Source organism: Puma concolor, chromosome D3 (assembly GCF_028749965.1).
Source record: "Puma concolor isolate L17-30 chromosome D3, mPumCon1.1.hap2, whole genome shotgun sequence".
Taxonomy (NCBI): Eukaryota; Metazoa; Chordata; class Mammalia; order Carnivora; family Felidae; genus Puma; species Puma concolor.
In genome coordinates, this window is record NC_141678.1 from 19,234,433 (window position 1) to 19,250,509 (window position 16,077).

The 16,077-nt window shown below is 43.1% G+C and overlaps 2 protein-coding genes across 4 annotated transcripts in view; both read right to left on the bottom strand.

Annotated features, from left to right (window-relative positions):
- The window catches only part of GGT5 (gamma-glutamyltransferase 5), a 43,708-nt gene that overhangs the window by 24,563 nt on the left and 3,068 nt on the right, over nt 1–16,077 (bottom strand). The window lies entirely within an intron of this gene.
- On the bottom strand, nt 10,803–16,070 carry LOC112870365 (cystatin-B). The gene is given in 1 exon segment (XM_086681970.1): nt 10,803–16,070. A coding segment is annotated over 1 exon segment (291 nt). The 5' UTR covers nt 11,450–16,070; the 3' UTR covers nt 10,803–11,158.

The following is a 16,077-nucleotide window of genomic DNA, read 5'->3' on the forward strand; positions in this document are numbered from 1 at the left end:
AGCCAAATCTATGGGACAGAATAAGTAATAAATACTTTAATTCAAGATAACTTTCATAATTTAAAAGGAAAAAAAACCCACAAAATTTACTCTGTATTGAAAAAGGCACTCCACTATGTGGGAAAATCAATTCAGAATAGCCAACACTGAGATATATTCTAATAAACCTTTTGGACTTCAATAACAATTAATAATTATTTGGGAATATAGATAAAAAGACTCTTCTAGAAGAGAAAGAAAATAAGATTGTCATCAGACTTTTCAACACCAATGCTTTGTTCCAGGGATGGTGAAGTGTTATAATCAACACATTCAAGGAAAGAAAACGTGAACCAAAGATTTTATATCCATCTAAACTGACCATCGCCTACAAAGGCCACAAACTGTTATAAACATGCAAGAGGGAGAGAGTTAAGATGGCAGAGTAGTAAGGGGACCCCAGGCTTGCCTCATCCCTCAAACACAGCTAGATTCACATCAAATCATTTTGAACACCTATGAAATCAATCTGAGGATTAAGAGAACAACCTGCCCAATTAGAGGGAGAGAACGTGACAGGTACAAGATGCTGAGATGTGAACTGGGGGAGAGAAAAGCCATGGCGCCGAGGTGAGAAGGGAGCCCCTTTCGTGGAGAGGAGAGAAGGGAAGAGAGAACTGCACATCAGGCCCACACAAGAAAAATACTTCTTCCCTGAAACCATTGACTGGAGAATCAAGAGGAACTGATTATCGGAAGTTTTTGCAAACAGTGGAGCTCAAAATCTGAGCATTTAGAAGTCTGCGCCATTCAATGGAGTAGATCTGGGCAGGCAGTGGTGCTCCTGTGGAGAAGGAAGGCAGAAGCCCAGGAATGGACAGCATGGTGTAGGGATCCCCTGGGTTTCACTGGGAGATCTGAAGGAAGCCTGGAACACAGGAGGGGAGATTGTTCACTTGTCTGTGAGGGCTACCTGAACAGCGTGGACACCAGCTTCTCTACCCTGCGATAAGAGAGCAGAGTGATGCCATCTTCCCTCACCCACCAGCACTGTTGGACTTCAGCAAGCAACAGAACACTCCCAGTGGAGGCTGGAGCTGCTTACACCAAAACCCACCCTGCTGTGCCCTGCAGGTGCACCTTCACTAGGGCAGGTCTGACTGAGTCAGCACAGTGGGCCTCTCCTCAAGAGGACCAACACAAGTCCCACACATGCACCAAGTCTACTGATCATAGAGTGCTCCAAAGCATCAGCTTCAGTTCTGATGGAAATAGGATCAGGCTTTTTCCTTCCTTCCTTCCTTTCTTCCTTCCTTCCTTCCTTCCTTCCTTTCTTTCTTTTTTTTTTTTTTTCCTTCGGAATCAGGCATACAGTTTTTGGTCTGTTTGTTTGCTTGTTTGGGTTTTTTGTTCCTTTTTCTTTCTCTTTTTTTGGAACAGTCTTTTAAAAAAAAAAAGATTATTTTAACAAATCAAAGCACACCTAGTCAAAGGTCCAAACACTCCCCACTGCAACCAAGGAAGAGCTCTGCAGAGGGCTGATGTGGAGAAAAGAGCATACAAATCACAACAGCAGAGTGCACACAGCATACACCAGAAACACTTCCTGACATGGCAGTTCCTGGACAGTGTATGACCTCTTCTTATAGAGCATTACTCTCAGGAACAGGAAAAATAACAAGTTTTCATAACACACAAAAGGTAAAGAGCTAGACAAAATGACAAGAAGGAGAAATTCTCCCCAAAAGAAAGAAAAAAGAAACCACAGCCAGGGACGTACTCAAAACAGACATAAGCAATATGAACAAGAATTTAGAGCTACAATCATAAGAATACTATCTGGGCTTGAAAGCATAGAAGACACCAGAGAAACTCTTGCTGCAGAGACAAAAGACCTAAAAACTAGTCAGGCCCAATTAAAAAATGCTGTAACTGAGATGCAAAATTGACTGGATCCTCACAATGAGGATGGAAGAAGCAGAGGAATGGATAGGTGATATAAAAGATTAAATTATGGGAAATAATGAATCTGAAAAGAAGAGGGAAAAAAACTATTAGATCACAAATATAGACTTAGGGAATTCAGTGATTCTATAAAGCACAATAATATCCCTATCATAAGAGTCCCAGAAGAGCAGGAAAAAGTGACAGAAGGTTTATTTGAACAAATTATAGCTGAGAACTTCCCTAGTCTGGGGAAAGAAACAGGCATTCAAGTCCAAGAGGCACAGAAAACTCCCCTCAAAATCAACAAAAGCATGCCAACACCAAGACATGTCACAGTGAAACTTGACAAAGAGAATTCTGAAAGCTAAGGACAAAAGGTCCTTAACCTAAAAGGGCAGATACATAAGGTTTGCAGCAGAGCTGTCCACAGACTTGACAGGCCAGAAGGGAGTAGCGTTACATATTAAATGTGCTAAGTGGGAAAAATAGGCAGCCAAGAATACTTTATCCAGCAAGGTTGTTACTCAGAATAGAAGGAGAGTAAGGAGTTTCCAAGACAAGCAAAACCTAAAGGAGTTCATGACCGCTAAACCAGCCCTGCAAGAAATATTAAAGGGGACTCTTTCAGTGGGAAAGAGAGACCAAATCAACAAAGACTAGAAGGGAACAGAGACAACCTACAGGAACTATTACTTTATAGGTAATACAATGGCACTAAATTAATATATATCAACAATTACTCTAAATGTAAATAGACTAAATGCTCCAATCAAGACATAGGGTATCAGAATGTATTAAAAAAACAAGCCCCATTGATATGTTGCTTACAAAAGACTCATTTTAGACCCAAAGTCACCTCCATATAGAAAGGGAGGGGATGGAGAACCATTTATTATGCTAGTGGACATCAAAAGAAAGCTAGAGTTGCCTACTTATATCAGACAAACTAGATTTTATTTTATTTTATTTTTTTTTTTTTAATTTTTTTTTCAACATTTATTTATTTATTGGGACAGAGAGAGACAGAGCATGAACGGGTGAGGAGCAGAGAGAGGGAGACACAGAATCAGAAACAGGCTCCAGGCTCTGAGCCATCAGCCCAGAGCCCGACGCGGGGCTCGAACTCACGAACCGCGAGATCGTGACCTGGCTGAAGTCGGACACTTAACCGACTGCGCCACCCAGGCGCCCCCAGACAAACTAGATTTTAAAACAAAGACTGCAAAAACAGATTATATCACAGTAAAGGGGTCTATCCAGTAAGAAGAGCTAACAATCATAGATATTTATGCCCCCAATTTGGAAGAAGCCAAGTATATAAATCAATTAATAAGAAACTTAAAGAAACTCATTGATAATAATGCAATAATAGTAGGGGACTTTAAAACCCCACTTATAGCAATAGATGTATCTAAGCAGAAGTTCAACAAGGAAACAATGGCTTTGAATGACACACTGGACCAGATGGACTTAGCAGATATATTTAGAGAATTTCATCCTAAAGCAGCAGAATACACATTCTTTTTGAGTGCACACAGAACATTCTCCAAAATAGATCACATACTGGGTTACAAATCAAGTCTCAACCAGTGCATACCATGCATATTTTCAGACCGCAATGCTATGAAACTTGAAGTCAACCACAAGAAAAAATTTGGAAAGACCAAAAATACATGGAGGTTAAAGAACATCCTACTAAAGAATGAATGGGTTAACCAGGAAATTAAAGAAGAAATTTGAAAATACATAGAAGAAAATGAAAATACAACATTCTAAAACCTTGGGACACAGCAAAGGTGGTCATAAGAGGGAAGTGTGCAGCAATACAGGTCTTCGTCAAGAAGCAAGAAATGTCTAAAATACACAACCTAGTCTTACATCTAAGGAACTGGAAAAAGAACAGCAAATCAAGCCTAAAACCAGCAGAAGAAGGAAATAATAAAGATTAGAGCAGAAATAAATGATATAGAAATAAAAAGAAACAGAACAGATTGAAACTAGGAGCTGATTCTTTGAATTAGTGGGGTGCCTGGGTGGCTCAGTCAGTTGAGTGTCCAGCTTCAGCTCAGGTCATGATCTCACGGTTTATGTGTTTGAGCCCTGTGTCGGGCTCTGTGCTGGCAGCTCAGAGCCTGGAGCCTGCTTCCAATTCTGTGTCTCCCTCTCTCTCTGCCCCTCCACCACTAGTGCTCTGTCTCTCTCAAAAACTAAATAAACATAAAAAAATAAAAAGAAAGAAAGAAAGAAAGAATTAGCAAAATTGGTAAACTCCTAGCCAGACTTAAGATGAAGAGAAATGACCCAAATAAATAAAATCACAAAATTTAAGAAGAGAGATCACAATCAACACCACAGAAATACAATTAGAATATTATGAGCAATTATATATAAACAAATTGGGCAATCTGAGAAGAAGTGGATACATTCCTAGAAACATATAAACAACCAAAACCAAAACAGGAAGAAAGAGAAATTTGAACCGACCCATAATCAGCAAAGAAACTGAATCAGTAATCAAAAATCTCCCAACAAACAAGTGTCCAGGGCCAGATGACTTCCCAGGGGAATTCTATCAGACATTTAAAGAAGAATTAATACCTATTCTTCTGAAACTGTTCTAAAAAATATAAATGGAAGGAAAACTTCATTAGCTTGATTCCAAAACCAGACAAGGACCAATTATAATGACAAGGACCAGACAAGGAGAATTATAGACCAATATCCCCGATGAACACGAATGCAAAAATTCTCAGCAAGATACTAGCAAATTAACTCCAACAGTACATTAAAAGAATTATTCACCATGATCAAGTGGGGTTTATTCCTGGGCTGTAGCGGTAGTTCAATATTCACAGATCAACCAATGTGACACACCACATTAGTACAAGAAAGGATAAGAACCACATTATCCCCTCAATAGATGAAGAAAAAGCTTTTGACAAAATACAGCATCTAATCTTGATAAAAACCCTCAAAAAAGTAGGAATAGATGGAACATACCTCAACATCATAAAGGCCATATATGAAAGACCCACAGCTAATATCGTCCTCAAGGGGGAAAAACTGAGAGCTTTTCCCCCAAGGTCAGGACTACAACACGGATGTCCACTGTCACCACTGTTGTTCAAGATAGTACTGGAAGTCCTAGCCTCAGCAATCAGACAACAAAAATGTTTATAGCAGCACTAGCAACAATAGCCAAATTATGGAAAGAGCCCAATGAATGAATAAAGCCCTGATGAATGGATAAAGAAGATGTGGTGTATATATATACACAATGGAAATATTACTTGGTGATCAAAAAGAATGAAATCTTGTCATTTGCAATGACATAGGTGGAACTAGAGTGTATTATGCTAAGCGAAATAAATCAGTCAGAAAAAGACAAAAACCGGGTGCCTGGGTGGCTTAGTCAGTTAAGCGTCCACTTCGGCTCAGGTCATGATCTCGTGGTTCGTGAGTTCGAGTCCTGCGTCGGGCTCTGTGCTGACAGCTCAGAGCCTGGAACCTGCTTCAGATTCTGTGTCTCCCTATTTCTCTGCCCCTCCCCTGCTCATGTTGTCTCTCTCTGTCTCTCAAAAATAAATAAACATTAAAAAAATTTTTTTAAAAAAAGAAAAAGACAAAGATCATATGATTTCACTCATATGTGGAATTTAAGAAGCAAAACAGATGAACATAGGAGAAGGGAAGGAAAAATAAAATAAGATAAAAACAGAGAGGGAGGCAGACCATGAGACTCAATTATAGAGAACAAACTGAGCATTGCTGGAGGAAAGGTGGGGGGGGGGGAATAAATGAGTGATAGACGTTAAGGAGGGCACTTGTAGTGAGCACTAGGCGGTATATGTAAGTTATGAATCCTTAAATTCTACTGAGACCAGCATTATACCATATGTTAACTGACTTGAATCTAAATAAAGACTTGGAAGAAAAAAAAAAATAAACATGCAAGAACTCAGTGAATATTTTCCCCATGAACCCTTCCTGAAGAATCTAATAAAAAGCAAACTTCAGAACCAAAATAACTGGAAAGACTTGGACATGAGTGGGAGTAAGAATTGAATATATATTTACATGTAGACCTAAAACTAAAAGTGATGGTTGTAATGGAATTAGTACAGAAACTTAATGGCTCTTGTTCTGAAGATGTAGGTACAGCACAACCATAAAAAATGGTTTGGAGGGGCGCCTGGGTGGCGCAGTCGGTTAGGCGGCCGACTTCAGCCAGGTCACGATCTCGCGGTCCGTGAGTTCGAGCCCCGCGTCAGGCTCTGGGCGGATGGCTCAGAGCCTGGAGCCTGTTTCGGATTCTGTGTCTCCCTCTCTCTCTGCCCCTCCCCCGTTCATGCTCTGTCTCTCTCTGTCCCAAAAAAAATAAATAAACGTTAAAAAAAAAAATTTAAAAAAAATGGTTTGGAGATATGGTTTTGAGGACATGACTGTTGTCTTTTACTTATGTGCCAGTCAAATGACAATTTAAAAGAAAAAATTCTTTGGAGGCATCTGGATGGCTCAGTTGGTTAAGCGCCTCACTTTATAGCTCAGGCCATGATCTCATAGTTGGTGAGTTCGAGCCCCACATCAGGCTCTTGGCTGTCAGCACAAAGCCCACTTGGAATCTTCTGTCCCCCTCTCTCTCTGCCCCTCTCCTCCTCCTCTCTCTCTCTCTCTCTCTCTCTCTCCCTTTCTCTCTCTCTCAAAAATAAATAAACATAAAAAAAATACTCTTTGGTTTACAGACCCCCCGGTATTGATAAAAGTAAATGTGCCTGTGTTCTTACACATGAAATTGGATGCATAGATGGGTTAAATGAACCAATGAAAAATTTCCTTTTAATGATTCTGTGGACAGAAAACTCATTTGGTGGGAAGAGAGAAAATTAACTAAAAAAGTGGTAGAAACAGCTAAAGCTGTTATGGTTGGTGAGGCCTATTGTGTGTATACAAAAAGGAAGATGGGAGTGAGAAGAAAGAGGCTGTATAAGAAATAGAATAAGGTTTGATAGAATGATAGGTATTAACTAAGAGTAAGAAGATATCCCATATCCCTTCAGATCCTATCTTGGGAGAGAGAAAAAACAGGGGGAAGAAGAGGTTTCCAGGTAATTTCAGTATTACCCATGGTAGGGAATTCTATCAGTCCAATAGGATAGACATAAAGATTTTTATTTTGAGGAATCGGTTCATGTTATTGCAGAGGCTGGCAAGTTCAAAATCTGTAGGGCAGGTCAGAAGGATGGAAACTCAGGATTTTTATGTTACAGATTCTTTTCCCAGAAACCTGTTTTTGTAGTTCCGGTCTTCAACTGATTGGCCATGGCCCACCCAGGTTTCAGGATGATCTGTTTTAAAGTCAACTGAATGAAATGTTAATCGCATCTATAAAATACCTTGAGAGCAACATCTAGACTAGTATTTGACCAAATTACTGGGCACCATAGCCTAGTTTAACCATCAGAGGAGCAAATAGAGAATATTTGCTACTACTTTGAAATATTGTTCCTACATTGAATATGAACTGAAAAAAAATTAAGCTAACATATATTGAACTGATAACCACATAGGAAAAAAATTTAATTGTACCATACATCTTTTGTGGGATATATGCTAAAGACAAACACAACAACAACAAAACCATGCAAAGAGATCTCAAACTTTACTTAGATTCATTGAGTGATACTATTGAATTAACTTGGAGACTATTTTGTGAGTACTTGGGGATAGAATGAGTAAGTAAATATATTTGATGGGAACTTCTCTTACCATGGTAGAGGAGACACACAGATGAGAGGAAAATGAGAGGAAAATGAGAAGAAGCCTATCATGGTGGATCTGAACTGGAGGTCTCAGTACAGACTCATGACATTTGTATGTTTCTTCTGGTTCTATGCATTGACACATCATAGAAGCAATGGCTTCCCCATATCAGTGAACACTCCTAGCACTTAAATCTTGGTTTCTGAAATACCATAATCTACTAATTCCTGATTTCAGATCTGGCTGAGGGGACATACAAGCAGATCCTGGAACATTTTGGGCTAGAAGTCAAGAAAATTTTCTAAGACTAATGGATTTGTGTAAAAGAACATAGTTACTGGCTTAGAGGGGCTCTCTTTGGTCAAATCTGTAACAGTTTGGGCATCAAAAACAATAACAATGTTGGATTATAACATATTGAATTAAGACAATCCTTGAGGGGTGCCTGGGTGGCTCAGTCAGGTAGGCGTCCGACTTTGGCTCAGGTCATGATCTCATGGCTCCTGGCTCGAGCCCTACGTCGGGCTCTGTGCTGACAGCTCAGAGCCATTAGCCTGCTTTGGATTCTGTGTCTCCTTCTCTCTGCCCCTCCCCCACTTGCTCTCTCTTTCTCTCTTTCAAAAATAAATAAACATTGGAAAAAAAGTTTTTAATTAAAAAATACATTAAAAAGATAATCCTTGAGTCAATAGTGATACTCAAGAACATCTAGGTTGGGTAAGAGGGGATCTCCTTTATAAAAGAATGCCAGCTAATGAATGTTGAAGAAATGACAGGTTTAGAAATCACCTTTTTGCAAACACAAATTTATTTATTCAGACAAGGACCAAAATAGATGCTAAAACATGGGGTCAAGTGTTGTTTAATAAAAAGATACTCGCCTGGTCTCAAAGTATCAAACCATATGTTACTTATTTAATAGGGCACTACCCCTTACAGTGGAGAGATCTGGAAGATACCACTTTTATGATGTGACCCAACTTAGCATCACCAATGATAGGAGATCCTTTGTGTTTAACCTGGATCTGATCATGAAGAAATAATTAGAGGAGCGCCTGGGTGGCTCAATCGGTTAAGCGTCCGACTTCAGCTCAGATCATGATCTCATGACTCATGAGCTCGAGGCCTGCATCGGGGGTCTCTGCTGTCAGCACAGAACCCACTTCGGATCTTCTGTATCCTCTTCTCTCTTTCTGCCCCTCCCCCCCTCAAAAATAAATATCAAAAAATTTTTAAAGATTAAAAGAAAGAAATAATAGACAATAGACAATACTAGACAAACCAAGATTGTGAAACAAGACTGTGATACAACTGGACTGGCTTCCTTAAAAACGTTAATATCATAGAATATCGATTGTTTGTTCATTTCTTTTAAAGAGGCAGAGAAGGGGCACCTGGGTGGCTCATTTGGTTGAGTGACCAACTCTTGATTTTGGCTCAGATCATGATTCCAGGGTTGTGAGATAAAGCCCCGCATCAGACTCCATAAGTGTGGAACCTACTTAAGATTCTTCTCCCCCCTCCTGTCTCTCTCTCTCTCTCTCCCCCCACCCCAACCCCTCTCCCCCACTCACACACTCTCTCCTCTAAAATAAATAAATAAATAAAATAAAAATAAAGAAGCAGGGGGAAGTTCTAGATTAAAGAAGACTAAAGAAACATGATAATCACTGATTGGATACTGGATGTAAAGAGATAAGTAGAAGATAGATGATAGATGGTAGACAGGAGGGAAGGAAGAAAATAGATGATAGAATTATTGGATCAATTGGGAAATTTTGAACTGGATGAGGTATCAAATTTTCTTGAGCGTGATAATGGTATCAGTGTTATATAGGAGAATATCTTATTCTTAGTAGATATATACTTAAGTAGTTAGGGATAAAGTGCCATGATTAAAGCAACTTACTTTTAAAAACATATAGATAGATTGGGGCACCTGGATGGTTCAGTCATTTAGGCATCCTACTTCGGCGCAGGTCACGATCTTGCGGTTCGTGAGTTCAAGCCCCACCATCGGGCTCTGTGCTGACAGCTCAGTGTCTGGAGCCTGCTTCAGATTCTGTGTCTCCCTCTCTCTCTGCCCCTCCCCTGCTCGCACTCTGTTTCTCTCTCTCTCTCAAAAATTAATAAAGATTTTAAAAATTAATAAAAATAGATAAATAGATAATATATGGAGTGAGAAAAAGAAAACAAGGTGAAATATTAACAATTGGTGAACCTAAGTGAAGGGTAAATGGGCATTCTTTCCATTTTTCTGTGGATTTAAAATTTTTTCAAAATAAAAATATAAACATTTAGGGGGAAAATAGCCACAACAACAGCAAAAAACTTGTGAAATGCATCTAAGACAAACTTTGAGGGAAAATGATAGCTTTCATGTATCAGAAAAGAGTTTAAAAATCAATAACCTACGTACCCATCTTATAATTTGTGTATCTCAAGATGAGTTTTTTTGAAAAGCAACTCAAACTCAACAGAAGTAGAAGAATCAAGATAAAAATAGAAACTAGTGTAAAAGGTTATAAATGTATAATAAAGAAAATCAACAACACTAAAGTTGATTCTTCAAAAAGACACTAAAATTGATAAAACCCCTATCAAGATTGGTCAAGAACAAAGAGAGAAAACACTAATCACCAATACCAGGAATGAAAGAGGACTCACTACAGACCCAACAGACATTAAAAAGGTAATAAGAAAATGATATTGACCACTGTCTGTCAATAAAGGTGACAATTTGCATAAACTGAACAAATCCCTTGCAAAGAATTAACTAAAATGGATACAAGAAGAAATAAAAATGTGATAGTCTTATATTTATTAAAGAAATAGAATCCATTATTGGGGTGCCTGGGTAGCTCAGTCCACAGAGCATGGAACTCTTTTTTTTTAATTTTTTTTTTTTCAACGTTTATTTATTTTTGGGACAGAGAGAGACAGAGCATGAACGGGGGAGGGGCAGAGAGAGAGGGAGACACAGAATCGGAAACAGGCTCCAGGCTCCGAGCCATCAGCCCAGAGCCTGACGCGGGGCTCGAACTCACGGACTGCGAGATCGTGACCTGGCTGAAGTCGGACGCTTAACCGACTGCGCCACCCAGGCACCCCAAGGAACTCTTGATCTCAGGGTCATGAGTTTGAACCCCAAGTTGGATGTACAGATTACTTAAAAATAAAATCTCTAAAAGAAAGTAATAGAATCCATTATTTATTTATTTGTTTATGTATTTATTTATTTTTAAGTTTGTAAAGATTTAAAAATATATATTTAAAGAGAATACAAGTCCTCTTTGAAAGTAGTTAAGATCATTGATTGTGTTGACTTTGTCTCTCCTAATGAAACTTAGGAGAGGTGCATGACATCTCCCTCTACCCTCAAGTGGCCCAGTGTAGAAATCACATTGTTCATGATACCAGACACATTCACAGAGGACAGAACCACACAGACAGGCCCTATTCAAAATGGGAACTAGAAATACGCCAGCGCGTCATGTCTGGCTTTGTGGGTCTGGTAGTTGGACCAGGCCAAGGGCTTGTTTTCCTGTGGGAGACTTTCAAATACTCAAATGTGCACAAACTCATCATCATCAACTTGAACCTTGATGAAATATTTCCTCCCCATGACCACCTGGCTCCTGAACTCCACAGCCTTAAAAGTAGCAAACTTGTTCTTTTCCTGCTCTTCCAGTAGTGGTTTCACATGGTTGGTGATGGTCTGGGTCTCAGCCGTGGCAGACTGCATGGCTGAAGGTGCCCCCATACATCTTGCTGGCAGCTATCAGGAGATGGGCCGAGCGGAACCCAGACCTGAGGTCCCTGCTCTGCTTAAGGCAGGTGGCCTTAGAATCCATTGTTTAACACCTTTACACACATACACAAATAACTCCAGCTCAAAAGTCTTAACCAGTACATTTTTCCAAGCATTTAAAGAGAAAATAACTTGGGCGCCTGGGTGTCTCAGTCAGCTGAGTGTCCGACTTTGGCTCAGGTCATGATCTCGGGTTTCGTGAGTTCTAGCTCCGCATTGGGCTCTCTGCTGTCAGCACAGAGACCACTTCAGATCCTCTGTTTCCCTCTCTCTTCCCCTCCCCCATTGGTTCTCATTCTCTCTCCTCTCTCTCGCTCTCAAAATAAAGAAACATTAAAAAAGACAGAGAAAATAACATCAATCTTAAAAAACAACAGGTGCGCCTGGGTGGCTCAGTTGGTTAAGCGTCTGACTTTGGCTCAGGTCATGATCTCGCAGACTGTGAGTTCAAAAGCCCCACATCGGGCTCTGTGCTGACACTTTGGAACCTGGAGCCTGCTTCAGATTCTGTGTCTCCCTCTCTCTTTGCCCCTCCCCTGCTTGTGTTCTGTCTCCCTCTCTCAAAAATAAACATTAAAAAAAATAACAAAAAAAGCAAAAAAACAACAAAACCTTGTCTCCTAGAGCATAGAAAAAAGAGAACACTTCCCAGCTCTTTTTATGAGGCCACTATAACTTTGATACCAAAACCTGACAAGGACATTATAAGAAAGGAAAAATACAGACCAGCATCTCTCATAAACATAAAGACAAATATCCTAAACAAAATGGTAACAAATCAGAGGTGACTGGCTGACTCAGTTGGTCGAGTATGCCACTCCTAATCTCTGGGTCGTCAGTTTAAGCCCCATGTTGTGTGGGGCTTTTAACTTTTAAAAACAGTCAGCAAATCAAATAAAAATGATATTAAAATCATGAACAAATGGGGTTCTTCCAGGGATGCAAGGGTGGCTTAACAGTCATTGCATATCTTAAAAGACAGAAAAATTATTTGTCTTGATAACACAGAAAATACATTTGAAGAACAACCTGATAGGAAAATGGGCAGAAGATTTTAACAGAAACTTCATAAAAGAGGATGTTCAGATGACCAAGAGTTACTTCCAACCCTCAGCATTAGGCATGGGTTTGTTCATTGTCTGTCTCACCCACCACAAAGGCAAGGACTTTGAACATCTGGGTTACCACTGTGACCCCAGCACAATGGCTGGCAGATAGTAGGTGCTGCTCATCCTATTTGATGAAGCACCTTTTGGGAAGAGAAGCATTCTTGCACCCGCAAGGCCCACTGAGTTGTACTCTGTACACATCCATGTCCACAGGCATAATGGCCGGGGCTCAGGCCACCTGGGCTGGAGTTCCCACTTAGCAGTTACATGATACTGGACACATAACTCAACCTCCCTGAGCCTGGCTCTTTTTTTTTTTTTTTTTTTTTTTTTTTAAGTATATTCTACACCCAACGTGGGTCTCCAACTCACAACTCTGAGAGCAAGATTCCCATGCTCTACCAATTGAGCCAGCCCGGCTCCCGGAGCCTGTGAGTGGGAGCAGTTCTCACCAGTAGAGAGCTAGAGTGCAGAACGATCATGCATTTTGAACATGTTTGGCTTCGAGGAACTGAGAGGCTGCTGTCACCATCACTGCTATCACAAACCCCCAGATGTGCACATTCACACATGCAGGTGCACACTGCCCAGGCAAACAAGTTCTTTCCACAGCCACAGCCCTGAGGGAAGGAAATGCAGTAATTTCCCAGTGAGCTGGCCAGGAGTCCAGAGAACCACTAGGGCCACAGGGGCTGGGAGGGGAAGGAGCTATGAGCCTACTCCACAGTGGGGTCCCCTGCTCGGACCCTGGGTCCTACTCCTAACCCTGAGATGTCAACCCACATCCAATCCAATCTACTGTAACAGTGGTCAGACTGCTGCCATCAAGGGAGCATCTCCTATGGGCCAGGCAATCTTCATGCCTGCCTTTAAGGGTGCAAGTGCCAGCATGAGTCTCATTTCACAGAGGCTCAAAGGCCGCAACAGCCTGCCAGAGTTTCTGCTCTCCCCTGTGCTGAGAGTGAAACCCACAGATCCCTGGATGGGTCGGAGCAGCTGGTAAGACCCAGCTCTCAGAGGCCCATCCCTGTCCCCACCTCCACAGCCCAGTGCTAGCCCAGACTCCAGTGCCCTAAAAGGTGAGTGCTCTGGACCCCACCATCCTCTTCTACGACTACTCCCTTTATCAGTAAAGCTCTGACCTTTACAGGCTGGCTAGGAGCTAGGCAGACATTGGAATCCAGGGCAGGGGGTGGAGGATTCTGAGAAGACCCCACCCTTCCAGCAGCCCAGGACAGTTTCCATCCCTGCAGAGGCCTCCTCCCTCTGTGACACCAGGCAGCTCCCTCCTGTGCAGGCCTAGTTTCTTTATAAATCAAGTGCAGCAATGAATCCCACTGGATTCTGGGAAAAGCAATGAATCTTCCCACCGAGGATCCTGTGGGAGGGCAGGTATTTCTGAGTGGCAGGTATATGTCACAAAGCCAAAAAGCCAACACTACCCTGAAGTTCATGCAGTCTCTCTAGAAGACAAGCACTTGCTCAGAGCCTCAGAACACCCAGTTTGCATGCAAGCCTAACACATTGGGCCATAAGGCTGGAAGATGACAGACTAGAGAGAAAGGAACCTCACTGTCACCGTGTGTCTATTTACCCATTACTCATGGTGCTGGGTCTCTACTCATGCCAACTTTAAGACTCCTCCCCCAGGGGCCCTGGCTGCAGAAATCATGGCCCCAAAGGAACAGACCTGGCACGGTAGGCTAGGAGGAGTTCGGGTCTGGGAGGCCTGCTGCTAAAAGGAGATGGCGGGAGGGAAGCTGGAGACAGCAGGGAGGAAGGAGAGTGGGCTTCAGGCAGGCAGCTCCCTTCAGAGCCTGCAGCAACATGGCCAGGAGCCCTCAAAGGGGAATCTTGGCCAGGAGGACCCCAGCCCAGCCAGGGTCTCTTGACCCCCTGTTCCACAGCAGCTGGGGCCAGCTCCAGGCTCCCTCCCACTCCTGGCTTCTTAAAACAAGAACAGGAAGTTGAGAGTGCTGTTTGACAAGTACACAAAACACCGGGGAGAAACCACATCCGCCCTCCTCACCAAGGAGACTTGCAGGGAAGATCTTGGGCTCAAGAGCAGAGACCCCAACCACAGACCCTCACACATGCACAGCAGGGCATTCCACAGAGAACCACAAGACAAGAACCTCTCCAAGGGGAGACACAGTGGGCCCAAACCCCCTCAAAGAAATGTGGCAGCGGCTCTCACTCCTGGGGACCATGTCCCCAGCACTGGTCTCTGGGGCCTGAAGCCCCTGCCTGGTTTGCAACTACAGCTATGGTTCAGGTGGGCACAACACCTCTGTATGTTCTCCAGAGCATGGGGGAGGGGAGGTTCACTCCCCTCCCATCACCTGGAAGGCCCCTGGGGAGACCAAACAGCCTGTCCCCCACTTGTCACTGAGCTGCCACCTTCAGCCACTGTCATCATAGAAGGAGCCCTGAAGGAGGAGACAGAAAGCCCTGAGAAGAGCCCAGAGGACCAGGTCAGAGGACCAGAGACAGATGAACAGATGCACAGACAGACAGACAAAAGAAGGAAGGAAGGAAGGAAAAGGCAAATTAATGCAACAGAAGGATAAAGCATACAGGAAAGGTGAAGCCAGAACAAAGACAGCCCAGAACACCACCTGCCCAGCAGTGGCTGGGCCAGGACTCGGCCGTGCTCCCCCTTGTGCTGGGACTGTCCCCTCGGTTTATAATGCATTTCTGATCCTGACAGTGATCCATGAGGCAGATATTCCGGGAAGCAGACCCGGCCAGCAGGGAGGGAATGATTTCTCAGGCTTCTTTCTTACAGGCCCGGGCTGGGGGCCAAGGGCCAGGAGGGGCGTCCTGCTATGTTCCGCTCCAGTGGGCAGTGGAAGCCTCTCATGGGCTAGGCTTCCTGGAAAAGAATAGGAAATGCAGGCCCCCTCTCCACCACCCACCTTGCCCCGGCCCCAGACATCAAACAGTCACTGGCTGGGCCCAGGCCCTGACATCAGAAGGGGAGGCTGTGGGGGACATGGTGCTAGCAAGGGCAGATTTCCTAGATCCTGGGTCAGGGTGAGAGACTGGCCTTGGGCAGCACTGAGTGCACCCTGGCAAGCCAGGACTCACCCATACTTCTGGAAGAAAACCCCAGCCTTAGACAATTGTGTGGCTTCTCTGAAGGGCCAGTGCCAGTCATCAGGGTCAGCCCGGGCCAGACCAGGGACACTGTGGCAGTCCCCTCTCGGGGCTTCCCGAGGCCTGGAGCTAGAAGGGACTCACACACCACCTCTGTCAATATCCCCAAGCCCCCTTCTGTCCTCTGCGCACACTTTTCTCCTGCTCTATGCAAGGGTCCTGGGGCTGCCTCCTTGCTGGACTCCAAACTCACGTGACCCCCACCACCAGTGCACACACACATGCACCTTCTCCACACTCTCACCACGGGTCACAAAGTGTCCAGGAGGAGCCAGCCACTGAGAGCCACCCAGCTCCCACCCACCTCTTACT